Source organism: Oncorhynchus clarkii, chromosome 17, assembly GCF_045791955.1.
Source record: "Oncorhynchus clarkii lewisi isolate Uvic-CL-2024 chromosome 17, UVic_Ocla_1.0, whole genome shotgun sequence".
In the NCBI taxonomy this organism is placed as follows: domain Eukaryota; kingdom Metazoa; phylum Chordata; class Actinopteri; order Salmoniformes; family Salmonidae; genus Oncorhynchus; species Oncorhynchus clarkii.
Genome location: NC_092163.1, coordinates 10,840,136 through 10,867,838, shown reverse-complemented (window position 1 = coordinate 10,867,838; position 27,703 = coordinate 10,840,136). Strand labels below are relative to the sequence as shown.

The following is a 27,703-nucleotide window of genomic DNA, read 5'->3' as shown; positions in this document are numbered from 1 at the left end:
GTGTGTGTGTGTCTCTCAGTGTGTGTGTCTCTCAGTGTGTGTGTGTGTGTGTCTCTCTCAGTGTGTGTGTGTGTGTCTCTCAGTGTGTGTGTGTGTGTATGTGTCTCAGTGTGTGTGTGTGTACCTGCAGTATCTCCAGTAGGCCTCGTATAGCCGTCCTGACATCCTCCATGGGGGATTCTGCCGTGGGGTCTCTCTCCGACACCTCCAGGGGCCCTGGGCACACCAGCGAACGACTCGCCACCTGCACAAAGAGAGACACACACACTCTAATCAAATCACCACCAGGTGGTGAAGGTAGGAAAGAACACCTCCACTTCGCTAATCCTCGTCACAGGGTTCCCACAACGGTGCGTCCTCAGCCCTCTCCTGTACTCCCTGTTCACCCACGACTGCGTGGCCATGCACGCCTCCAACTCAATCACCAAGTTTGTAGACGACACTACAGTAGTAGGCTTGATTACCAACAACGACCAGATGGTCTACAGGGAGGAGGAGAGGACTCTCGGAGTGTGGTGTCAGGAAAATATCTCTTACTCAACGTCAACAAAACAAAGGAGATGATCGTGGACTTCAGGAAACAGCAGAGGGAGCACGCCCCTATCCACATCGACGGGACTACGGTGGAGAAGGTGGAAAGTTTTAAGTTCCTCGGTGTACAAATCACGGACAAACTGAAATGGTCCACCCACACAGACAGCGTGGTGAAGAGGGCGCAACCTCAGGAGGCTGAAAAAATTTGGCTTGTCAACAAAAACACACAAACTTCTACAGATGCACAATCGAGAGCATCCTGTCGGGCTGTATCACCGCCTGGTACGGCAACTGCTCCGCCCTCAACCGTAGGGCTCTCCAGACGGTAGTGAGGTCTGCACAACGCATCACCGGGGGCAAACTACCTGCCCTCCAGGACACCTACACCACCCGATGTCACAGGAAGCCATAAAGATCATCAAGGACATCAACCACCCGAGCCACTGCCTGGTCACCCCGCTATCATCCAGAAGGCGAGGTCAGTACAGGTGCATCAAAGCAGGGACCGAGAGACTGAAAAACAGCTTCTATCTCAAGGACATCAGACTGTTAAACATCCACCACTAACATTGAGTGGCTGCTGCCAACACACTGACTCAAATCTCTAGCCACTTAAATAATTAAAGATTGGATGTAATAAATGTTTCACTACTCACTATAAACAATGCCACTTCATATAATGTTTACATACCCTACATTACTCATCTCATATGTATATACTGTACTCTATACCATCTACTGCATCTTGCCTATGCCGTTCGGTCATCACTCATTCATATATTTATATGTACATATTCATTCCTTTACACTTGTGTGTATAAGTAGTAGTTGTTGTGGAATTGTTAGATTACTTGTTAGATATTACTGCACGGTTGGAACTAGAAGCACAAGCATTTCACTACACTCACATTAACATCTGCTAACCATGTGTATGTGACCATTAACATCTGCTAACCATGTGTATGTGACCAATAAACATCTGCTAACCATGTGACCAATAACATCTGCTAACCATGTGTATGTGACCATTAACATCTGCTAACCATGTGTATGTGACCAATAACATCTGCTAACCATGTGTATGTGACCAATAACATCTGCTAACCATGTGTATGTGACCAATAACATCTGCTAACCATGTGTATGTGACCAATAACATCTGCTAACCATGTGTATGTGACCAATAACATCTGCTAACCATGTGTATGTGACCAATAACATCTGCTAACCATGTGTATGTGACCAATCACATCTGCTAACCATGTGTATGTGACCAATCACATCTGCTAACCATGTGACCAATAACATCTGCTAACCATGTGTATGAGACCATTAACATCTGCTAACCATGTGACCAATAACATCTGCTAACCATGTGACCAATAACATCTGCTAACCATGTGTATGTGACCAATCACATCTGCTAACCATGTGACCAATCACATCTGCTAACCATGTGTATGTGACCAATCACATCTGCTAACCATGTGTATGTGACCAATCACATCTGCTAACCATGTGTATGTGACCAATCACATCTGCTAACCATGTGTATGTGACCAATCACATCTGCTAACCATGTGTATGTGACCAATCACATCTGCTAACCATGTGTATGTGACCAATAACATCTGCTAACCGTGTGTATGTGACAAATAACATCTGCTAACCGTGTGTATGTGACCAATAACATCTGCTAACCGTGTGTATGTGACCAATCACATCTGCTAACCATGTGTATGTGACCATTAACATCTGCTAACCATGTGACCAATAACATCTGCTAACCATGTGTATGAGACCATTAACATCTGCTAACCATGTGACCAATAACATCTGTTAACCATGTGACCAATAACATCTGCTAACCATGTGTATGTGACCAATCACATCTGCTAACCATGTGTATGTGACCAATCACATCTGCTAACCATGTGACCAATCACATCTGCTAACCATGTGTATGTGACCAATCACATCTGCTAACCATGTGTATGTGACCAATCACATCTGCTAACCATGTGTATGTGACCAATCACATCTGCTAACCATGTGTATGTGACCAATCACATCTGCTAACCATGTGTATGTGACCAATAACATCTGCTAACCATGTGTATGTGACCAATAACATCTGCTAACCATGTGTATGTTACCAATAACATCTGCTAACCATGTGTATATGACCAATCACATCTGCTAACCATGTGTATGTGACCAATAACATCTGCTAACCATGTGTATGTGACCAATAACATCTGCTAACCATGTGTATGTGACCAATAACATCTGCTAACCATGTGTATGTGACCAATAACATCTGCTAACCATGTGTATGTGACCAATCACATCTGCTAACCATGTGTATGTGACCAATAACATCTGCTAACCATGTGTATGTGACCAATAACATCTGCTAACCATGTGTATGTGACCAATAACATCTGCTAACCATGTGTATGTGACCAATAACATCTGCTAACCATGTGTATGTGACCATTAACATCTGCTAACCATGTGTATGTGACCATTAACATCTGCTAACCATGTGTATATGACCAATAACATCTGCTAACCATGTGTATGTGACCAATAACATTGGATTTGCCATATTTATGAAGCCCTTTTTCCATTCTACAGAAGCCTAAAACCCCAAAACCCCAAACAGCAAACAATGCAGTTGTAGAAACAGGGATCCGAGCAAGAGAGAGAACAACCTCTCACAAACAAACACCTTTCACACCTTTAAAAGGGACCATCTGTAGTTGCTACATCCTTCAGAGGACTCAAATGATTGATACGAACCCGCTGAATCCTGAAGAATATAACTTCCACATGCTCGCTCTGATATTAGTTATTTGTCTTTACGGATGGTTGATCCTTGCATCCACAGCTCTGTCTATGAATCTGAGAGGTTACATTTCTCCTGCTCCGTCCCTCAGCCTCGTCCCTCAGTCTCGTTCCTCAGTCTCCAACGGTTACATTTCTCCTGCTCCGGTGTGCGTGTCCCCTACCCTCCAGGAGGCTGGTGAAGCGGTGTGCGTGTCCCCTACCCTCCAGGAGGCTGGTGAAGCGGTGTGCGTGTCTCCTACCCTCCAGGAGGCTGGTGAAGCGGTGTGCGTGTCTCCTACCCTCCAGGAGGCTGGTGAAGCGGTGTGCGTGTCTCCTACCCTCCAGGAGGCTGGTGAAGCGGTGTGCGTGTCTCCTACCCTCCAGGAGGCTGGTGAAGCGGTGTGCGTGTCTCCTACCCTCCAGGAGGCTGGTGAAGCGGTGTGCGTGTCTCCTACCCTCCAGGAGGCTGGTGAAGCGGTGTGCGTGTCTCCTACCCTCCAGGAGGCTGGTGAAGCGGTGTGCGTGTCTCCTACCCTCCAGGAGGCTGGTGAAGCGGTGTGCGTGTCTCCTACCCTCCAGGAGGCTGGTGAAGCGGTGTGCGTGTCTCCTAACCTCCAGGAGGCTGGTGAAGCGGTGTGCGTGTCTCCTACCCTCCAGGAGGCTGGTGAAGCGGTGTGCGTGTCTCCTACCCTCCAGGAGGCTGGTGAAGTGGTGTGTGTGTGTGTGTCTCCTACCCTCCAGGAGGCTGGTGAAGTGGTGTGTGTGTCTCCTACCCTCCAGGAGGCTGGTGAAGTGGTGTGTGTGTGTGTGTCTCCTACCCTCCAGGAGGCTGGTGAAGTGGTGTGTGTGTCTCCTACCCTCCAGGAGGCTGGTGAAGTGGTGTGTGTGTGTGTGTGTGTGTATCCTACCCTCCAGGAGGCTGGTGAAGTGGTGTGTGTGTGTGTGTGTGTCTCCTACCCTCCAGGAGGCTGGTGAAGTGGTGTGTGTGTGTCTCCTACCCTCCAGGAGGCTGGTGAAGTGGTGTGTGTGTGTCTCCTACCCTCCAGGAGGCTGGTGAAGTGGTGTGTGTGTCTCCTACCCTCCAGGAGGCTGGTGAAGTGGTGTGTGTGTGTCTCCTACCCTCCAGGAGGCTGGTGAAGTGGTGTGTGTGTGTCTCCTACCCTCCAGGAGGCTGGTGAAGTGGTGTGTGTGTGTCTCCTACCCTCCAGGAGGCTGGTGAAGTGGTGTGTGTCTCCTACCCTCTGAATGATGTCCAGGAGGCTGGTGAAGTGGTGTGTGTTTCCTACCCTCCAGGAGGCTGGTGAAGTGGTGTGTGTTTCCTACCCTCCAGGAGGCTGGTGAAGTGGTGTGTGTCTCCTACCCTCCAGGAGGCTGGTGTGTGTGTCTCCTACCCTCTGAAATGTCCAGGAGGCTGGTGAAGTGGTGTGTGTCTCCTACCCTCTGAATGATGTCCAGGAGGCTGGTGAAGTGGTGTGTACTACAGCTCTCAGCCAGGTCCACCAGTAGCTGGGTAGCCTGTCTCCTCACAGCCAGGTCTCTGTCCTCTGCTATCCCACTGAGCTGAGGAACCACCACCACCTCGATCAGCTCCTCCTGGGAAGGAGAAGACAGAATGAACACGCAGGGAGAGATGGAGAGAACGGGAGAGGGAGTCAATGAGAATAGTTTGATGGTGAGTGAGTGGGTGAGTACCTCGTAGAGTTGGCGGTTGGTGCTGAGGACAAAGGAGAGGATGTGAAGCACTTTGATCCTGATCACACTACGACTCTCATTCCTGGGGGGGAAAGAGAGAGAGACACAGAAAGAGAGAGAGACCCAGAGAGAGGAGAGAGAGAGACCCAGAGAGAGGAGAGAGAGAGACCCAGAGAGAGGAGAGAGAGAGACCCAGAGAGAGGAGAGAGAGAGACCCAGAGAGAGGAGAGAGAGAGACCCAGAGAGAGGAGAGAGAGAGAGACCCAGAGAGAGGAGAGAGAGAGAGACCCAGAGAGAGGAGAGAGAGAGAGACCCAGAGAGAGGAGAGAGAGAGACCCAGAGAGAGGAGAGAGACCCAGAGAGAGAGACCCAGAGAAGCAGTTTAACACAAACTTTCTTTCCCTAAATAATGTTCAACATAAGACAGGAATGACAATCACTCAACGGGCACCTATAACAACTTTTAGTTTGGTTTTTGTTTCCATGGCGACTGCCTGTTTTGGTATCCGTGGCGACCACACAGCACTATACAGTTACCTGAAGAACTTCTCCATAAGGCGGTGTAGGCTCTGGATCCACCCGTCTTTAGCTGGCTGGATGGACTGGGCCCGGTACGATATCAGAGTCAGCACCGACGCATCCTGATGACATCACAACAACAACTCCTTACAAGAACAATGGAAGACAAAGTGAAGGCAAATAACAGATATCACACAAAGACTGTCAGACACAGGGAAAAAAGAGAGAGAGAAGGGCTGATAAGAGGAAGAAAGGAGAAGAGGAGGAAGAGGAGGGCCGATGACAGGGGGAAAGGAGAAGAGGAGGAGAGGAAGAGGAGGAAAGGAGAAGAGGGGGAGGAGGAGGAAAGGAGACGAGGGGGAAGTGGAGGGCCGATGAGAGGAGGAAAGGAGAAGAGGGGGAGAGGAGGGCCTATGAGAGGAGGAAAGGAGAAGAGAGGGAGAGGAGGGCCTATGAGAGGAGGAAAGGAGAAGAGAGGGAGAGGAGGAAAGGAGAAGGGGAAGTGGAGGGCCTATGAGAGGAGGAAAGGAGAAGAGGGGGAGAGGAGAAGAGGAGGAAAGGAGTAGAGGGGGAGAGGAGGAAAGGAGAAGAGGGGGAAGTGGAGGGCCTATGAGAGGAGGAAAGGAGAAGAGGAGAAAAGGAGAAGATGGGGAAGTGGAGGAAAGGAGAAGAGGAGGAAGAAGAGGAGGAAAGGAGAAGAGGAGGAAAGGAGAAGAGGAGGAAGAGGAGGAAAGGAGAAGAGGAGGAAGAGGAGGAAAGGAGAAGAGGAGGAAAGGAGAAGTGGGGGAAGAGGAGGAAAGGAGAAGAGGAGGAAGAGGAGGAAAGGAGAAGAGGAGGAAAGGAGAAGAGGGGGAAGTGGAGGGCCGATGAGAGGAGGAAAGGAGAAGAGGAGGAAGAGGAGGAAAGGAGAAGAGACTTACAGGTCTTTTGTCAGCACACTTCTCCACCAGACTGAAGAACTTGTCAGATGATCCATGGAAGCCGTTCTGCTCATAGAGCTCCTCCACTGTAGTCAGCAACTCAAACACTATGGACTTCAGCTCTGCACTGCCTATCGACTGGAAAGAGAACTCAAACACTATGGACTTCAGCTCTGCACTGCCTATCAACTAGTGAGAGAACTCAAACACTATGGACTTCAGCTCTGCACTGCCTATCAACTAGTGAGAGAACTCAAACACTATGGACTTCAGCTCTGCACTGCCTATCGACTGGAGAGAGAACTCAAACACTATGGACTTCAGCTCTGCACTGCCTATCAACTAGTGAGAGAACTCAAACACTATGGACTTCAGCTCTGCACTGCCTATCAACTAGAGAGAGAACTCAAACACTATGGACTTCAGCTCTGCACTGCCTATCGACTAGAGAGAGAACTCAAACACTATGGACTTCAGCTCTGCACTGCCTATCGACTAGAGAGAACTCAAACACTATGGACTTCAGCTCTGCACTGCCTATCAACTAGTGAGAGAACTCAAACACTATGGACTTCAGCTCTGCACTGCCTATCAACTAGAGAGAGAACTCAAACACTATGGACTTCAGCTCTGCACTGCCTATCGACTAGAGAGAGAACTCAAACACTATGGACTTCAGCTCTGCACTGCCTATCAACTAGAGAGAGAACTCAAACACTATGGACTTCAGCTCTGCACTGCCTATCGACTAGAGAGAGAACTACATTCATTTTCTCGGTCTGTCTGTATGTATGTGTCTCTGTGTGTGTGTGTGTGTGTGTGTGTGTGTCTTTGTATCTGTGTCTCTGTGTGTGTGTGTGTGTGTGTCTTTGTCTGTGTGTGTGTGTGTATGTCTTTGTCTGTGTGTGTGTGTGTGTGTGTGTACCTGAATCTGCTGTAGTAACCTCTCTATGATCCCCAGCAGTATGTCCCATGTGACCACCTGGAGTTCCTTGCCATACTTCTTTATCAGTCTGGTGATGGACAGAACGATCTCATACGACACCATCTCGTTGGCACACCACATCGCCTGGGGGTTAAAGGTCAGGGGTTGGTCAGAGGTCAAAGTAAAAACTTCTCTAATGCACCTTTAAAATGCTCTCTGGATCCTACCTTATAGAATGATGGGAGGACCAGGGTAGGGGTGTTCTTTAAGGCTGGGAGACGGTGCGCCCCCCATAGAGCCATCCCTACGAAGAACACTGCTCCTCTCAGCAATGGAGAATCCTCCATATACGCCCTGACAGAGAGAGAAAGGACAGGTTAGACACACACACACAGAGAGGACAGGTTAGACACACACACACACACACACAGAGAGAGGACAGGTTAGACACACACACAGAGAGAGGACAGGTTAGACACACACAGAGGACAGGTTAGACACACACAGAGAGAGGACAGGTTAGACACACACACACACACAGAGAGAGGACAGGTTAGACACACACACACACAGAGAGAGGACAGGTTAGACACACACACACACACAGAGAGAGGACAGGTTAGACACACACACACACACACACAGAGAGGACAGGTTAGACACACACACACACACACAGGTTAGACACACACAGAGAGAGGACAGGTTAGACACACACAGAGAGAGGACAGGTTAGACACACACAGAGAGAGGACAGGTTAGACACACACAGAGGGAGGACAGGTTAGACACACACAGAGGGAGGACAGGTTAGACACACACAGAGGGAGGACAGGTTAGACACACACAGAGGGAGGACAAGTTAGACACACACAGAGGGAGGACAAGTTAGACACACACACACACACACACAGAGGACAGGTTAGACACAGAGAGGACAGGTTAAACACAGAGAGGAGAGGTTAGACACACAGAGAGGACAGGTTAAACACACAGAGAGGACAGGTTAAACACACAGAGAGGACAGGTTAAACACACAGAGAGGACAGGTTAAACACACAGAGAGGACAGGTTAGACACACGCAGGCACACACACACACATACAGAGAGGACAGGTTAGACACACACACACAGAGAGGACAGTTTAGACACACACACAGAGAGGAGAAGTTAGACACACAGAGAGGAGAGGTTAGACACACGCAGGCGCACACACACACACACACAGGGTTGTTACCTCTCCTCCATGATACGGCACATGGTGTATATGGCACTATGGCCCAGATGAGTCCCCAACACCTTCCTCATCAACTGGAGAGATGGAGGAGAGGGGAGGAGAGGGGAGAAGGGGGAGGAGGAGAGAGGAGAGGGATGGAGGAGAGGGGAGAGGGGAGAGTAGGAGAGGAGAGGGGGGAAAGGGGAGGAGGAGAGTAGAGGGGAGGAGGAGAGTAGAGGGAGGAGGAGAGTAGGAGAGGGGAGATGAGAGAGTAGGAGAGTAGAGGGGAGAGTAGGAGGGGAGATGAGAGCGTAGGTGAGGAGAGATGAGAGAGGAGGAGCAGTATTATCACCTGCCAGATTGTGTATAATCTGTTGATAATTTCTAACAGTTAGATGTTAGAATATTAATCATTACTATTATTATTATTGTTTAGTCAGATTAATTAACATGACAAGTAGATCATCAGACACACACTCACCAACTCTCCCTCCCCAACACTCCCTCCCCAACACTCCCTCCCCCAACACTCCCTGCCCAACACTCCCTCCCCCAACACTCCCTCCCCCAACACTCCCTGCCCAACACTCCCTGCCCAACACTCCCTGCCCAACACTCCCTGCCCAACACTCCCTCCCCAACACTCCCTCCCCAACACTCCCTGCCCAACACTCCCTCCCCAACACTCCCTGCCCAACACTCCCTGCCCAACACTCCCTCCCCAACACTCCCTCCCCAACACTCCCTCCCCAACACTCCCTGCCCAACACTCCCTGCCCATCACTCCCTCCCCAACACTCCCTCCCCAACACTCCCTGCCCAACACTCCCTCCCCAACACTCCCTGCCCAACACTCCCTCCCCAACACTCCCTGCCCAACACTCCCTGCCCAACACTCCCTGCCCAACACTCCCTCCCCAACACTCCCTCACCAACACTCCCTCACCAACACTCCCTCCCCAACACTCCCTCCCCAACACTCCCTCACCAACACTCCCTCCCCAACACTCCCTCCCCAACACTCCCTCCCCAACACTCCCTCCCCAACACTCCCTCCCCAACACTCCCTCCCCAACACTCCCTGCCCAACACTCCCTCCCCAACACTCCCTCCCCAACACTCCCTCCCCAACACTCCCTCCCCCAACACTCCCTCCCCAACACTCCCTCCCCCAACACTCCCTCCCCCAACACTCCCTCACCAACACTCCCTCCCCAACACTCCCTCCCCAACACTCCCTCCCCAACACTCCCTCCCCCAACACTCCCTCCCCCAACACTCCCTCCCCCAACACTCCCTCCCCCAACACTCCCTCCCCCAACACTCCCTCACCAACACTCCCTCCCCAACACTCCCTCCCCCAACACTCCCTCCCCCAACACTCCCTCCCCAACACTCCCTCCCCAACACTCCCTCCCCCAACACTCCCTCCCCCAACACTCCCTCACCAACACTCCCTCCCCAACACTCCCTCCCCCAACACTCCCTCCCCAACACTCCCTCCCCCAACACTCCCTCCCCCAACACTCCCTCCCCAACACTCCCTCCCCAACACTCCCTCCCCCAACACTCCCTCCCCCAACACTCCCTCACCAACACTCCCTCCCCCAACACTCCCTCCCCCAACACTCCCTCCCCCAACACTCCCTCCCCAACACTCCCTCCCCAACACTCCCTCACCAACACTCCCTCACCAACACTCCCTCCCCAACACTCCCTCCCCCAACACTCCCTCCCCCAACACTCCCTCCCCCAACACTCCCTCACCAACACTCCCTCCCCCAACACTCCCTCCCCAACACTCCCTCCCCAACACTCCCTGCCCAACACTCCCTCCCCCAACACTCCCTCCCCCAACACTCCCTCCCCAACACTCCCTCCCCAACACTCCCTCCCCCAACACTCCCTCCCCCAACACTCCCTCACCAACACTCCCTCCCCAACACTCCCTCCCCCAACACTCCCTCCCCAACACTCCCTCCCCCAACACTCCCTCCCCCAACACTCCCTCCCCAACACTCCCTCCCCCACACTCCCTCCCCCAACACTCCCTCCCCCAACACTCCCTCCCCCAACACTCCCTCACCAACACTCCCTCCCCAACACTCCCTCCCCCAACACTCCCTCCCCCAACACTCCCTCCCCAACACTCCCTCCCCAACACTCCCTCACCAACACTCCCTCACCAACACTCCCTCCCCAACACTCCCTCCCCCAACACTCCCTCCCCCAACACTCCCTCCCCCAACACTCCCTCCCCCAACACTCCCTCCCCCAACACTCCCTCCCCAACACTCCCTCACCAACACTCCCTCCCCCAACACTCCCTCCCCCAACACTCCCTCCCCAACACTCCCTCACCAACACTCCCTCCCCAACACTCCCTCCCCCAACACTCCCTCCCCAACACTCCCTCACCAACACTCCCTCCCCAACACTCCCTCCCCCAACACTCCCTCCCCCAACACTCCCTCCCCCAACACTCCCTCACCAACACTCCCTCCCCAACACTCCCTCCCCAACACTCCCTCCCCAACACTCCCTCCCCCAACACTCCCTCACCAACACTCCCTCCCCCAACACTCCCTCCCCCAACACTCCCTCACCAACACTCCCTCCCCAACACTCCCTCCCCAACACTCCCTCCCCAACACTCCCTCACCAACACTCCCTCCCCAACACTCCCTCCCCCAACACTCCCTCCCCAACACTCCCTCCCCAACACTCCCTCCCCAACACTCCCTCACCAACACTCCCTCACCAACACTCCCTCCCCAACACTCCCTCCCCCAACACTCCCTCCCCCAACACTCCCTCACCAACACTCCCTCCCCAACACTCCCTCCCCCAACACTCCCTCCCCAACACTCCCTCCCCAACACTCCCTCCCCCAACACTCCCTCACCAACACTCCCTCCCCAACACTCCCTCACCAACACTCCCTCACCAACTCTCCCTCACCAACTCTCCCTCACCTTCCAGCAGGACTCACAGAACTCCTTGACGTTGACGGTGCGACAGAGAGTGATGATGAAGACGGTGAGGGAGTCAGAGGGGAGGCAGTTATAACACACCACCGCATCCAGCACCTGTAGAGCCATCTGGACACACACACACACACACACACACACACCGAGACGACACACACACACCGAGACGACACACACACACCGAGACGACACACACACACACACCGAGACGACACACACACACACACACACCGAGACGACACACACACACCGAGACGACACACACACACACACACCCCGAGATGACACACACACACACACACACCGAGACGACACACACACACCGAGACGACACACACACACACACACCGAGACGACACACACACCGAGACGACACAGACACGTAAGGGTTAATGACCTCATGAATAAAAAGCCCAGAGTTGTAAAACCTCGACATCAGAGTAAATTAAATATTACCTCAATGTCTGTCGAGGCTGTTGTCCGGTTACACAGCAGACAGATCTTCCTGTTGGACAAAACCACACACACTGAGACCTAGCGCGTGTGTGCGTGTGTGTGTGTGTGTGTGTAACTAATCAGAAGACCCCACAAAAATATTATACTAACAAATATTTGACCAACTGGGGACATTTTGTTAGTCCCCACAAGGTCAAATGCCATTTCTAGTGGGGTTTAGGGTAGAATTAGAGTTAGGTTGAGGGTTAGGAGCTAGGGTTTTGAGTTAAGGTTAGGGTACAGGTTAGGGATTAAGGTTAGGGTACAGGTTAGGGATTAAGGTTAGGGTACAGGTTAGGGATTAAGGTTAGGGTACAGGTTAGGGATTAAGGTTAGGGTACAGATTAGGGTACAGGTTAGGGATTAAGGTTAGGGTACAGGTTAGGGATTAAGGTTAGGGTACAGGTTAGGGATTAAGGTTAGGGTACAGGTTAGGGATTAAGGTTAGGGATTAAGGTTAGGGATTAAGGTTAGGGATTAAGGTTAGGGATTAAGGTTAGGGATTAAGGTTAGGGTACAGGTTAGGGTACAGGTTAGGGATTAAGGTTAGGGATTAAGGTTAGGGATTAAGGTTAGGGATTAAGGTTATGGATTAAGGTTAGGGTACAGGTTAGGGTACAGGTTAGGGATTAAGGTTAGGGATTAAGGTTAGGGATTAAGGTTAGGGATTAAGGTTAGGGTACAGGTTAGGGATTAAGGTTAGGGTACAGGTTAGGGATTAAGGTTAGGGTACAGGTTAGGGATTAAGGTTAGGGTACAGGTTAGGGATTAAGGTTAGGGATTAAGGTTAGGGATTAAGGTTAGGGATTAAGGTTAGGGATTAAGGTTAGGGTACAGGTTAGGGTACAGGTTAGGGTACAGGTTAGGGTACAGGTTAGGGTACAGGTTAGGGTACAGGTTAGGGATTAAGGTTAGGGATTAAGGTTAGGGATTAAGGTTAGGGATTAAGGTTAGGGATTAAGGTTAGGGATTAAGGTTAGGGTACAGGTTAGGGAAAATAGTATTTTGAATGGGACCGAATTGTGTGTCCCCACAAGGTTAGTTGTACAAGACTGTGTGTGTTCTTACTGGACCATGACGGATACGTTCTGGTCGAGGTAGCAGCTGTTGAACTTGACCAGGTTGACCAGGACGTGGAGGAAGTCCGCAGTCAGACCAATGTCCATCCACAGCAGGACAAACCCAGCTGCAGGTGATCAATAAATTAAATCAACCAGTCAGTCAAACAATATCGTGACCAAATCAGTCAAAAATATCGTGACCAAATCAGTCAAAAATATCGTGACCAAATCAGTCAAAAATATTGTGACCAAATCAGTCAAAATATATCGTGACCAAATCAGTCAAAATATATCATGACCAAATCAGTCAAAAAATATCGTGACCAAATCAGTCAAAAAATATCGTGACCAAATCAGTCAAAATATATCGTGACCAAATCAGTCAAACAATATCGTGACCAAATCAGTCAAAATATATCGTGACCAAATCAGTCAAACAATATCGTGACCAAATCAGTCAAAATATATCGTGACCAAATCAGTCAAAAAATATCATGACCAAATCAGTCAAACAATATCGTGACCAAATCAGTCAAACAATATCATGACCAAATCAGTCAAACAATATCATGACCAAATCAGTCAAACAATATCATGACCAAATCAGTCAAACAATATCATGACCAAATCAGTCAATATCTTTCTCAAGGGTCCCAGTTGGGCTGTTCATTGGACCAGTGAATATCTCGTGGACAGACTCCGTAACATGGTAACATGGTAGTGTAACGACTGTCAAAAGACTGTGGGGTGGAATCATCTACATCACAGGTCACAGTGTAAAAAGGGTTGATGTTGTCTCACCTATGTCCTCCTCCAGGTACGTGATGTCCTTCCCGTTCTCCGTCAGGGCCTTGAACACCTCCAGCCTGTCAGACAGGTCCTCATTGGACGGCTGGTAGTCTCTGATCACCTTGAAGAAGAAGGCCCGCAGAGGACCCAGACGCTCACCCTGGTAGACACACACACACACACACACACACAGAGAGAGAGGCAACACACACAGGAAATCAACATACTTTCTTGTTCTCTGTGGTGCCTCCTAGATAGTGTGTGTGTGTGTGTGTGTGTGTGTGTCTATGTGTGTGTGTGTGTGTGTGTGTGTGTCTATGTCTCTGTGTGTGTCTATGTGTGTGTGTGTGTGTGTATCTGTACCTGTCCCTGTATGACAGCTCTGAGGAGCAGCAGGACAGCATGTCTAGCTTCAGGTGGCTGTTCTGGAGTCAGCATGTCCTCCACCGCCTTCCATACGGCTTCCACTGCATGCTGTAAAACACACACATACACACACACACAAATACACACACACACACACACACACATTAATACACACACACACACACAGAGAGAGGGAGGCAACACACACACACACATTAATACACACACACATTAATACACACACACACACACACACAGAGAGGGAGACAACACACACACACACACATTAATACACACACACACACACACACAGAGGGGGAGGCAACATACACACACACACACAGAGACGGAGGCAACACACACACACACACATTAATACACACACCAGATTAATAGACAGTTGGTTGTTTAGCAACAATAGCGACGCGTGCTGAAAAACAGACAGGGTCGGCTTAGATTGTTGGCAACACGGAAACTAAACATTTCATCTCCAAATGTTTATTGGAAACATAAATACATTTGCACAGTGAACACTGGTCTCTTAAATACATCATTACAGTTGTTGGTTAGCTAGCTAGCAGATTTTAACCATACAGTATTAGCATAGATGTGACCTCAGTCAAAACAAGACATGGTATCAAGAACCAGATTTTAACCATACAGTATTAGCATAGACGTGACCTCAGTCAAAACAAGACAAGGTATCAAGAACCAGATTTGAAGAAACGAGCTGAAAAGGAGCCCCCGACGATTCCCCACACGACAGCTTCTTATCGCTGTGTGGCCATGTAGAATCACAACACACTGACTTCTGACACACTGAAGTGTGTGCATCTTTTTTGTGACGTTGTTAGCTAACCCGTCTACACACACACACACACACGGTGTGCTCTCTCACCTCCTCAAACTTCTTGGCCTTGGCCAGGTCGGAGACATGGTTAGCAACCCGGATTCTGTTGCTAAGGCCACAGTCAGGGTGCAGCTCCTGAAGAGAAAGACAGCAAGATGGTCAGAGACAGAAAACTGATTGTGTGTGTGTGTGTGTGTGTGTAGTTGCGTCACACTCTCACATACCTTGAGTATATCCAGTGTGATGATGAACTCTGAGGGCTTGCTGTCTGTCTGCTTGCTGGGGGGTCGAGGGGATCCCAAACCAAATATCCCCTTTACCTTGTCCTTCAGACTCTCTTTACTGGGCTGCTTGTTCATGGCTGGGGGTCCAGGAGGGGTCCTATGGGGAGGGACCAGACAGCTTACACTCTACTGGGGCTCTGGGGGAAACAGAGGGAGGAACACAGGTTAGTAGAACCAGCAGGGTCAGAGAGAGAACATGAATAGTATTGGGTGGTAGAGAGAGAGAACATGAATAGTATTGGGTGGTAGAGAGAGAGAGAACATGAATAGTATTGGGTGGGAGAGAGAGAACATGAATAGTATTGGGTGGTAGAGAGAGAGAACATGAATAGTATTGGGTGGGAGAGAGAGAACATTAATAGTATTGGGTGGTAGAGAGAGAACATGAATAGAACATGAATAGTACTGGGTGGTAGAGAGAGAACATGGATAGTATTAGGTGGTAGAGAGAGAACATGAATAGTATTGGGTGGTAGAGAGAGAGAGAACATGAATAGTATTGGGTGGTAGAGAGAGAGAGAGAACATGAATAGTATTGGGTGGTAGAGAGAGAGAACATGAATAGTATTGGGTGGTAGAGAGAGAGCATGAATAGTATTGGGTGGTAGAGAGAGAACATGAATAGTATTGGGTGGTAGAGAGAGAGCATGAAAAGTATTGGGTGGGAGAGAGAGAACATGGATAGTATTGGGTGGTAGAGAGAGAACATGAATAGTATTGGGTGGTAGAGAGAGAGAGAACATGAATAGTATTGGGTGGTAGAGAGAGAGAGAACATGAATAGTATTGGGTGGTAGAGAGAGAGAGAACATGAATAGTATTGGGTGGTAGAGAGAGAACATGAATAGTACTGGCTGGTAGAGAGAGAACACGAATAGTACTGGCTGGTAGAGAGAGAACATGAATAGTACTGGCTGGTAGAGAGAGAACATGAATAGTACTGGCTGGTAGAGAGAGAACATTAATAGTACTGGCTGGTAGAGAGAGAACATGAATAGTACTGGCTGGTAGAGAGAGAACATTAATAGTATTGGGTGGTAGAGAGAGAACATGAATAGTATTGGGTCGTAGGGAGAGAACATTAATAGTATTGGGTGGTCCATTATTCCACTCCTCTATGGGAACTTTGTATCATTTAGAAAAGCCATGGAGTTGTCTTAGTGTCTCGGAAAACAGTTGGTTATCAATGTTCAGTTTATTGATTGACATTGACCTTCAATGTTTTTTATTTATTTTTATACCAGAAATAAAATTCACTCAAAATGTGTTTTGAGTACAAGGAATCAAGGAAAGATCAATTGAGAGAGCCCTGGCCCAACTTGTTGCATTACGTGACTGCTGTTAGTTTCTGTCAAACAGATAAATGACAGACAGAGACATGCCCCAACATCACACCCCTTCTCAACATCGTTTGTGTCCTTTGCACCTGTGGTTCTCCATAAATTAGTGCACGTCCAGACTCACACCACATGCATCTTGCAAAGCGAGCTAGGGGTTAGGAGCACATGAGATAGCAAACAATTGCCCTAGAACCATCCCATTCCTCTGCACATTCTAAAGGGCCTTTGATATGATATTCATAACGTTGTTGTTACATAAAGCGAATAATAACCGCTTGTACAGAAAGCAGCTAGGATGACTCTGTTATGGTCACGGGAAAGTGGTAGTTTGTGTGTCCGTGCTAATATAGAATACGCACCAAATGGCACAATCACTACATATAGAATATAGTGCCATTTGGGACGCAATTAGGCTATACTTCAGTAGCTAGTCAGTAGTACCTACAACCTCGGGATCAGCGACAATCAGCTATTGAGTTCTAGCTGGGGAGAGAGAGAGAGTACCACGAAACAAGCCAGGAGAATGTTGAAATAATTCTCCCTGTCAAGCAGAGAGAGAACCGAGTGAACAACGACAGCTAACTAATATTATCTAGTTCAGTTTTAGAGGTAACAACAGTACCCATTCAGGTGCCCATTCGTGTATGTTCAACATCCGTCCGGAACAGCTGACAAAATAGCGGACAGGGAGAGAGAAAGAGCGACACAAACAAGCACTAATAAATACATATTGTTGACTAGCTATCTGCTTGTTTTCGTTCCAGACCTAGGGCTTTAAAAACAACGGAAGTTCATACCTTCTATCGATCTAGATGCGTTTCTGGCGTCATTCACGTGAGGCTGGCAGGTGGACAAAATACCGAGCAAGACAAATTCATGCATTTAGAATTTGTTTATCCCAATATTTCAAAAGCTTTCCCCAAGTCAGATCAGTCCCCCCACTCGACAAACGGATGGACTGTCGGGCACTTCCTATAAAAACACGTTTGTCGCGGGAGCTGATGGGAAATGTAGTTCCTACTAAAAACATTGCTCGACGAAGCAAGAGGTGTCGAGTTAAAAATGTAACATGTGTTTAATGTTCTAGTTTGTCTTAACGTGCCTGTCGTTTGAAAATGAAATAGTAGGTCACGTTTCAATATCTATCAATAGTACTTGGAAAATGTTACCAAAACTTGCATACATGTGTTTTAGCTAGCTAACCAGATTATCACTAAAATAGATAACAAGCTAATGTTGTTAGCCACGGTCCGTCCCACTTGCAGCACAACTGTCTCCTATGCTTTACACTGTTTCAAAATGACCTCGCCTTATTTCGTTGAGAGTACCGCGGTCATCACTCGGAGCGGTAACAAGACCGTGCCCCGTGCCGGTTTAGCCACGACGTTAAAAACTAGGATGGAGAGGAGAGTGTTGAGGGCGCACGTGAAACAGGAGGAAGAAGTTTCGAGCGTATCAAATCAGAGTTTGGGACGAGACGCTTCAGGTATGAATCCGTTTTATCACAACATTGCCCTTCTGACATTTACAAACTGAAGCAATATCTTGCTGCATCATTGAGGGACTTTCAGATGGGACAAGCTGTAGCCTAAAACAACAACTAAGAGATGACGACAGTCTTCAGAGAAAGAGAGCATATGGCCTGGCTATATGCACACAGTCTGAATACACCCCTAATATATTTGACACAGGTGACGATGACGTCTACTACTTCCTGTATGTTCAGTTGTTCTGTACATGAAGAATGTGACATCATTTCTGTATGCCTCAGAATGTTCAGCACACCTCATCACTCAACTTCTGTCCCCCGCCCCTACTTTACCTTGCAGATATTGGCTCCTCTAGGTTACGTCGATCATTCATTGGACAATCACAAGCTGAGCCAGACAAAGCCCTGTCCCTGTTACCACTGGCACCCATCCTGCGTAGGAGGCGGGGCCAGGTGAAGGTGGAATACGATGGGAAGGAGGAGCCTAAACACTGGGAGCCTCCTGATTGGAGCAAGCAGCTGGGTCATGTGCGTCAGATGAGGAGCGCCAGGGACGCGCCTGTTGACCTCATGGGGGCGGAGAAATGCTACGACACACACGCCCCTGATGAGGTGGGTGAGACCCCACTGGTTTCTGTCTCTCTGTCGTACACCCCCCACTACCGTACATCCCCTCCTCTCCTCTCTCCCCCTCTAACCTCCCCACCTTCCTTCCTCTCCCCTCCTCTCTCCCCCTCTTACCTCCCCACCTTCCTTCCTCTCTCCCCCTCTTACCTCCCCACCTACACCCTGGCCACTGTCTCCCCTCCCCCTCTGTCCCCTCCCTCATCCTCTCCGGGTCAGAGGTGGACCAGCCCCTGTTACCCCCTGCTCCGTGCCATCCACACATTCTTCCCCGGGTATCATGCGTATCATGGTATCCCGCGCCCTCACCTTCCCAGAGTACGCCCTCACCTTCCCCGAGTTTGCCCTAGCCTTCCCCGAGTTCGCCCTCACCTTCCCCGAGTTCGCCCTCACCTTCCCCGAGTTCGCCCTCGCCTTCCCCGAGTTCGCCCTCGCCTTCCCCGAGTTCGCCCTCGCCTTCCCCGAGTTCGCCCTCGCCTTCTTCTGCTTCACAGAGGTTGTGACTTCAGTCCACCCTGCCGGGCAGAGGGAGCTCAACGGTTACCTGTCCGTCGTCTCTGACCTGGCATTCACCTGGGGTGGAGACCTGATCTACACCTGAGGTGGAGACCTGATCTACACCTAGGGGGCGGAGACCTGATCTACACCTGGGGGGCGGAGACCTGATCTACACCTGGGGGGCGGAGACCCGATCTACACCTGGGGGGCGGAGACCTGATCTACACCTGGGGGGCAGAGACCTGATCTACACCTGGGGGGCGGAGACCTGATCTACACCTGGGGGGCGGAGACCTGATCTACACCTGGGGGGCGGAGACCTGATCTACACCTGGGGGGCGGAGACCTGATCTACACCTGGGGGGCGGAGACCTGATCTACACCTGGGGGGCGGAGACCTGATTTACACCTGGGGGGCGGAGACCTGATTTACACCTGGGGGGCGGAGACCTGATTTACACCTGGGGGGCGGAGACCTGATTTACACCTGGGGGGCGGAGACCTGATTTACACCTGGGGGGCGGAGACCTGATTTACACCTGGGGGGCGGAGACCTGATCTACACCTGGGGGGCGGAGACCTGATCTACACCTGGGGGGCGGAGACCTGATCTACACCTGGGGGGCGGAGACCTGATCTACACCTGGGGGGCGGAGACCTGATTTACACCTGGGGGGCGGAGACCTGATTTACACCTGGGGGGCGGAGACCTGATTTACACCTGGGGGGCGGAGACCTGATTTACACCTGGGGGGCGGAGACCTGATTTACACCTGGGGGGCGGAGACCTGATTTACACCTGGGGGGCGGAGACCTGATCTACACCTGGGGGGCGGAGACCTGATCTACACCAACCACTGTAGAGCAGTGTCAGAAATAGGCTACACCAGGGCTTTGTGCATTTTGACCCTATATTTCACCCCTAAAGTAATGTAGGAGGTTGAGGGAGCTCCGCTCTCCACCCCCCCACATCCCCAACAACAAAAAATACCCCTGAAAATGGTCAACCGGGGTAAAATATGTTCGATGGGGTTGAGGTCAGGGCTATGTGCAGACCAGTCAAGTTCTTCCACATTGCTCCACACTCTGTATGGGCCTCGCTTTGTGCACATGGGCGTTGTCATACTGAAACAGGAAAGGGCCTTTTCCCCAAACTGTTGCCACAAAGTTGGAAGCACAGAATCGTCTAGAATGTCATTGTGCACTGTAGCATTGAGATTTCCCTTCACTAGAACTAAGGGGCCCGATCCATTAAAAACAGCCCCAGACCGTTATTCTTCATCCGCCAAACTTTACAGTTGGCATTATGCATTGGGGCAGGTAGCGTTTTCCTGGCATCCGCCAAACCCAGATTCGTCCATGGGACTGCCTGATGGTGAAGTGTGATTCATCACTCCAGAGAACGCGTTTCCACTGCTCCAGAGTCCAATAGCGGAGAGTTTTACACCACTCCAGCCGACGCTTGGCATTGCACATGGTGATGCTTAGCCATGGAAACCCATTTCATGAAGCTGACGAAACTGACGAACAGTTCTTGTGCTGACGTTGCTTCCAGAGGCAGTTTGGAACTCGGTAGTGAGTGTTGCAACCAAGGACAGACTACTTTTACATGCTACGCACTCCAGCACTGAGGTTCTGTTCTGTGAGCTTGTGTGGCCTACCACTTCACGGCTGAGCTGTTGTTGCTCCTGGACGTTTCCACTTCACAATAACAGCATTTACAGTTGGCAGCTCTAACAGGGCAGATATTTGTTGAACTGACTTTGTTGGAAAAGTGGCATCCTATTCCGGAGCTCTTCAGTAAGGCCATTCTACTGTCAATGTTTGTCTATGGAGATTGCATGGTGGTGTGCTCGATTTTATACACCTGTCAGCAATGGGTGTGGTGAGATAGCCGAATCCACTAATTTGAAGTGGTGTCCATATACTTATGTGTATGTAGTGTAGTTTACTATCTAAAAGATACCAGATTAAAGACTCTCTCCCCTCCTCTTCCCCTTCCCATCAAGTGAGGCATTACCAGGTCCTGGTCTCTCTAAAGTTGTCTAGCCAGATTAAAGACTCTCTCCCCTCCTCTTCCCCTTCCCATCAAGTGAGGCATTACCAGGTCCTGGTCTCTCTAAAGTTGTCTAGCCAGATTAAAGACTCTCTCCCCTCCTCTTCCCCTTCCCATCAAGTGAGGCATTACCAGGTCCTGGTCTCTCTAAAGTTGTCTAGCCAGATTAAAGACTCTCTCCCCTCCTCTTCCCCTTCCCATCAAGTGAGGCATTACCAGGTCCTGGTCTCTCTAAAGTTGTCTAGCCAGATTAAAGACTCTCTCCCTTCCTCCTCATCTCTTCCACCAGGTGCGACGTTACCAGGTGCTGGTGTCTCTGATGTTGTCAAGCCAGACAAGGGACCAGGTGACCAGTGCGGCTCTGCAGAGACTCAGGGCTCATGGCTGTACAGTGGACAACATAGTCAATACTGACGATGACACACTGGGACAACTCATCTACCCTGTCGGCTTCTGGAAGGTAACGCACACTATACACTGCCTTCACAAAGTATTCACACCCCTTGACTTTTTTCCACATTTTGTTGTGTTACAAAGTGGGATTAAAATGGATTTAATTATGGGGGTTATGGGTCAACGATCTACACTCTGTCACAGATAAAGTATAAATATTTGTAGAAAATTCATGGAAATAAAACACTAATATATCTTGATTAGATAAGTATTCAACTTGAGTCAATACATGTGACAGTGACTACAGCTGTGAGTCTTTCTGGGTACATCTCTAAGAGCTCTCTACACCTAGATTGATCTGTGAGTCTTTCTGGGTACATCTCTAAGAGCTCTCTACAGCTAGATTGATCTGTGAGTCTTTCTGGGTACATCTCTAAGAGCTCTCTACAGCTAGATTGATCTGTGAGTCTTTCTGGGTACATCTGTAAGAGCTCTCCACACCTAGATTGATCTGTGAGTCTTTCTGGGTACATCTCTAAGAGCTCTCTACAGCTAGATTGATCTGTGAGTCTTTCTGGGTACATCTGTAAGAGCTCTCCACACCTAGATTGATCTGTGAGTCTTTCTGGGTAAATCTCTAAGAGCTCTCTACACCTAGATTGATCTGTGAGTCTTTCTGGGTACATCTCTAAGAGCTCTCTACAGCTAGATTGATCTGTGAGTCTTTCTGGGTAAATCTCTAAGATCTCTCTACACCTAGATTGATCTGTGAGTCTTTCTGGGTAAATCTCTAAGAGCTCTCTACACCTAGATTGATCTGTGAGTCTTTCTGGGTACATCTCTAAGAGCTCTCTACAGCTAGATTGATCTGTGAGTCTTTCTGGGTAAATCTCTAAGATCTCTCTACACCTAGATTGATCTGTGAGTCTTTCTGGGTACATCTGTAAGAGCTCTCTACACCTAGATTGATCTGTGAGTCTTTCTGGGTACATTTCTAAGAGCTCTCTACACCTAGATTGATCTGTGAGTCTTTCTGGGTACATCTCTAAGAGCTCTCTACACCTAGATTGATCTGTGAGTCTTTCTGGGTACATCTCTAAGAGCTCTCTACACCTAGATTGATCTGTGAGTCTTTCTGGGTACATTTCTAAGAGCTCTCTACACCTAGATTGATCTGTGAGTCTTTCTGGGTACATCTCTAAGAGCTTTCCACACCTAGATTATGCATCATTTGCCCATTATTCTTTTCAAAATTCTTCAAGCTCCATTAAATTGGTTGTTGTTCATTGCTAGACAACCATTAGGTTTTGCCATATATATATATATTTTTTTTAAGTCAAAACTGTAACTCGGCGACTCAGGAACATTTAACTGTCTTCTTGGTAAGAACGCCTGTATCTTTGTAGTGACTGGGTGTATCGACACCATCCAAAGTGTAATTACTAACTTCACCATGTTGAAAGAGATATTCAATATCTACTTTTTATTTTTACGCATCTACCAACTCATCTGCTCTACTTTGTGAGACATTGGAAAACCTTCCTAGTTTTTGTGGTTGAATCTGTTTGAATACTTGTGAATAAAACCTTGATATGTCTTCTCTCCTACCCCCCCTCCTCCAGACCAAGGTGAAGTACCTGAAGCAGACGTCAGTGATGCTCCAGAGGGAGTTTAGAGGGGACATCCCTAACACAGTGGAGGGCCTGGTACGACTACCTGGAGTAGGACCCAAGATGGCTCACCTGGCCATGGACATCGCCTGGCACCAGGTCTCTGGCATAGGTAGGTATGGCTCATATACAGTTTGAAGTCGGAAGTTTACATACACCTTAGCCAAATACATTTAAAGTTTTTTACAATTTCTGACATTTAATCCTAGTAAAAATTCCCTGTCTTAGGTCAGTTAAGATCACCACTTTATTTTAAGAATGTGAAATGTCAGAATAATATTAGAGGTTTTATTTCTTTCATCACATTCCCAGTGGGTCAGAAGTTTACATACACTCAATTAGTATTTGGTAGCATTGCCTTTAAATTGTTTAACTTGGGTCAAACATTTCAGGTAGCCTTCCACAAGCTTCCCACAATAAGTTGGGTGAATTTTGGCCCATTCCTGCTGACAGAGCTGGTGTAACTGAGTCAGCTTTGTAGGCCTCCTTGCTCGCACTCACTTTTTCAGTTCTGCCCACAAATTTTCTATAGGATCGAGTTCAGGGCTTTGTGATGGCCACTCCAATACCTTGACTTTGTTGTCCTTAAGCCATTTTGCCACAACTTTGTTTGCTTGGGGTCAGTGTCCATTTGGAAGACCCATTTGTGACCAAGCTTTAACTTCCTGACTGATATCTTGAGATGTTGCTTCAATATATCCACATAATTTTCCATCCTCATGATGCCATCTATTTTGTGAAGTGCACCAGTCCCTCCTGCAGCAAAGCACCCCCACAACATGATGCTGCCACCCCCGTGCCTCACGGTTTTGATGTTCTTCGGCTTGAAAGCCTCCCCCTTTTTCCTCAAAACATAACGGTGGTCATTTTGGCCAAACAGTTATATTTTTGTTTCATCAGATGGTGTTTATCTATGCGTACTATTGTTTGTACAGATGAACGTGGTACCTTCAGGCGTCTGGAAATTGCTCCCAAGGATGAACCAGACTTGTGGTCTCCAATTTTTTTCTGAGATCTTGGCTGATTTCTTTTGATTTCCCCATGATGTCAAGCAAAGAGGCACTGAGTTTGAAGGTAGGCCTTGAAATACATCCACAGGTACACCTCCAATTGACTCAGGCTAATTGACATTATTTATCAGAAGCTTCTAAAACCATGACATTTTCTGGAATTTTCCAAGCTGTTTCAAGGCATAGTCAAGTTAGTGTATGTAAACTTCTGACCCACTGGAATTGTGATACAGTGAATTATAAGTGAAATAATCTGTCTGTAAACAATTGTTGGAAAAATGACTTGCATAAAGTAGATGTCCTAACCAACTTGCCAAAACTGTAGTTGGTTAACAAGAAATTTGTGGAGTGGTTAAAAAACAAGTTTTGATGACTCCAATCTAAGTGTATGTAAATTTCTGACTTCAACTGTAGGACTACAAATCCCATACTCTAGTCTGCATGTTGTGATGTGGTCTGATGTTGTGCAGAGTTGTAGTTCTATTGGATTATATTGTGGGCGTCTTATAATGGGATAGTTGTTCTATTGTTTGTGCGTGTGAGTAGGCGTGGACACACACGTCCACCGTATCTCCAACCGGCTGGGATGGACGAGAGGTGGGACCAAGAACCCAGAGGAGACACGCAAGGCCCTGGAAGACTGGTTACCAAGGTGACACCACCACTTCCTCTACCCCATCAGGTCACTCGTTAACCAGTCACCGACCAATCAGATCCCTTACAGCAGGAAAGAGAAACATTTTGCCTTGTGATTTCTGTCCGACATGATTTTGATGAAGACGGGGATTGATGATCTTCCTCTCTCTTCCCCGACACAGGGATCTATGGAGTGAGATCAACTGGTTGCTGGTGGGGTTTGGTCAACAGGTGTGTCTACCTGTCAATCCTCTCTGCTCCGTGTGTCTGAACCAGCACAGCTGCCCCTCCGCCCACCAAGCCTCCCCAGCCAAGAGGCCTAAAGCTGGGTCACCTCGCTCACCACACTCCCCCAAGACCTCCAGGGTCAAGCTGGAGCCTGGTTCGCTTGGTTTGAGGTTACCACTCCCCTCAGCCACACCGGTCAAAGAGGAATCTCTGGCTACCACCCTCTCCCCTCTGCAGCCCAGAAAGAGGAAGTCGAAAGCCAAAACCTTCTCTACATGATACGACAGAAGAGGGTAGCATCCCTTTAGAAATGTCAGGACCGTGTCCTAATTCTCTCTCCTTCCTCCCAAAGTGTGCTCTTGTCACTTCCCTTGACTGATGTGAAATGAGCAGTACTAGAGATAGGGTGGTAACTCCTACTAGCCCAGTGGTATTAACTGCTTTAGCGGGGAGACCATTTTTAGACTGAATTTCGGTGAACTCATTTATTTATCACAACACCCCAAAACTAAACCTTCAAATCTTTACATTTAGATTTTTACTTACACTAATAAATAAATTCTCAATAAAATAATTTTTCAAATGATCTCATACACATTTGTATATTGTCCAATACAATAATCGTCACTCAATGTTTCGTTCCCAAAACATAGCGACCTGACAATTTATTTATCCTTTAACTAGGCAAGTCAGTTAAGAACCAATTCTTATTTTCAATGACGGCCTAGGAACAGCGGGTTAACTGGTCTAGGAACAGCGGGTTAACTGGTCTAGGAACAGCGGGTTAACTGGTCTAGGAACAGCGGGTTAACTGGTCTAGGAACAGCGGGTTAACTGGTCTAGGAACAGCGGGTTAACTGGTCTAGGAACAGCGGGTTAACTGCCTTGTTCAGGGGCAGAACGACAGATTGTGATCTCGGGGATTCGATCACTGGCCAAACACCCTAACCACTAGGCTACCTACAATACCACTGATGTGTAGGGGTCAGAGGTCCATTGGAATTAACAATGTGAGTGTAAACACCTGTTACTCAGCCACAAGTGATTGAGTTCCCCCAGGAGACTACAGGGTGGTTTGGTGACCACTGCCTTACTGGAGCCAACTGACTGTCAGGGTCCTATTCTGAGTTTATGGATAGAAAACACTTGATGTCATTGATATTCAGTGACCACTGAAGTGGGTTAATATTATCCATTAATATACATGCAACAACGTCAATGATTTTTACAGAGTTACAGGGTCATAAGGAAAGCAGTCAACTGAAATAAATGAGGCCCTGATCTATGGATGACGTGACTGGGCAGGGGTGCAGTCATGGGAGAGCTTGGGCCCACCCACTGAGCCAGACCCCCCCCCGCCTCCATGAAAAGGCTTTACCTCAGCCAGAAATACTCCAGTTTCATCAGCTGCCAGGTGGCTGGTCTCAGACGATGCTGCAGGTGAAGCCGGATGTGGAGTTCCTGGGCTGGCAGGATTACAATTCCTGGTCATGAGGCTGGTTGGAAGTACTGGCAAATTCTTTACAAATGACTTTTGATTTGGGAAACAGTAGAGAAATGACTCAATTATCTGGCAACAGCTCTGGCAGACATTTCTGCAGTCAGCATGCCAATTGCACGCGCCCTCAATTTGACAGCTGTGACATTGCTACAAATGCTCATTTTAGAGCAGCCACATTGTCCTCAGCACAAGGTGAACACGTGTCATCAGCCCCACCTGTCAAGTGGATGGATTATCTTGGAAAAGTCAAAATGATCAAATTTGTGCACAATTTGAGAGCTTTCTTTGTGCGTATGGGACATTTCTGGGATCTTTCATTTCATGAAACATGGGAACAATTCACACAGTGATATATTTGTTCACTATTGTTTAAGAATTGCTGAGTACTGTCCAATCAAGAGGGCTTGCTAAATCTGAACCGAAACATCTGGTATTGTACCGCCGTCAAAAGTAGAGTAATTACTTAGTTTACTGTACATGCTGAGCTGTCAGTCAACCCAGAACATGGTCTTTTCTGTCCCATTGTCTGGTCATAAACACTGCTTTTCACAGCTACTCTTAATCCCAGTATGTTTGCATACTAAAGTCTATGAACGAGATGCGAGTCGTGTCGTCAGTAGGGCTCTAGAGTATCTGTTGGGTCGTCAGTAGGGCTCTAGAGTATCTGCTGGGTCGTCAGTAGAGCTCTAGAGTATCTGTTGGGTCGTCAGTCTCATTGATTTGTGAGGCGTTTACCACATCTTGCCCTGCCTTGTCCACACCATTCATCAGGAACTCATAGCCAGG

General features: G+C 48.7%; 2 protein-coding genes across 3 annotated transcripts in view; one reads left to right on the top strand and one right to left on the bottom strand.

Annotated features, from left to right (window-relative positions):
• Positions 1 to 17,771, bottom strand: part of LOC139370246 (tuberin-like) — a 71,518-nt gene extending 53,747 nt beyond the window's left edge. Inside the window, 16 exon segments of the mRNA XM_071109604.1 lie at positions 125 to 244; positions 4,804 to 4,959; positions 5,059 to 5,140; positions 5,596 to 5,699; positions 6,498 to 6,635; positions 7,423 to 7,566; positions 7,650 to 7,776; positions 8,660 to 8,733; positions 11,614 to 11,739; positions 12,085 to 12,133; positions 13,192 to 13,309; positions 13,986 to 14,133; positions 14,337 to 14,447; positions 15,238 to 15,324; positions 15,414 to 15,610; positions 17,610 to 17,771. Of these exon segments, the coding sequence (XP_070965705.1) occupies positions 125 to 244; positions 4,804 to 4,959; positions 5,059 to 5,140; positions 5,596 to 5,699; positions 6,498 to 6,635; positions 7,423 to 7,566; positions 7,650 to 7,776; positions 8,660 to 8,733; positions 11,614 to 11,739; positions 12,085 to 12,133; positions 13,192 to 13,309; positions 13,986 to 14,133; positions 14,337 to 14,447; positions 15,238 to 15,324; positions 15,414 to 15,548 (1,719 nt within the window). The 5' untranslated portion in view covers positions 15,549 to 15,610; positions 17,610 to 17,771.
• Positions 17,772 to 17,807: 36 nt separating this feature from the next.
• On the top strand, positions 17,808 to 26,007 carry LOC139370245 (endonuclease III-like protein 1). 2 transcript variants are annotated; one of them, XM_071109602.1, is made up of 6 exons: positions 17,808 to 18,298; positions 18,642 to 18,913; positions 21,769 to 21,939; positions 23,495 to 23,654; positions 25,099 to 25,204; positions 25,371 to 26,007. In XM_071109602.1, the coding sequence occupies exons 1-6, from the start codon at positions 18,046 to 18,048 to the stop codon at positions 25,693 to 25,695; spliced, it is 1,287 nt and encodes a 428-aa protein (XP_070965703.1). In that variant the 5' UTR covers positions 17,808 to 18,045; the 3' UTR covers positions 25,696 to 26,007. The 2 variants fall into 2 exon arrangements, with proteins under 2 accessions (XP_070965703.1, XP_070965704.1); XM_071109603.1 differs by having other exon boundaries at positions 17,826 to 18,503; positions 25,371 to 25,975.
• Positions 26,008 to 27,703: the final 1,696 nt, after the last annotated feature.

Excerpts from the sequence above, each read along its gene's own strand:
- LOC139370245 (XM_071109602.1), top strand. The coding sequence starts at position 18,046 with ATGTTGTTAGCCACGGTCCGTCCCACTTGCAGCACAACTGTCTCCTAT. Across the intron at positions 18,299-18,641 it reads TTTGGGACGAGACGCTTCAG|ATATTGGCTCCTCTAGGTTA; the intron begins GTATGAATCCGT and ends TTTACCTTGCAG. Across the intron at positions 18,914-21,768 it reads ACACACACGCCCCTGATGAG|GTGCGACGTTACCAGGTGCT; the intron begins GTGGGTGAGACC and ends CTCTTCCACCAG.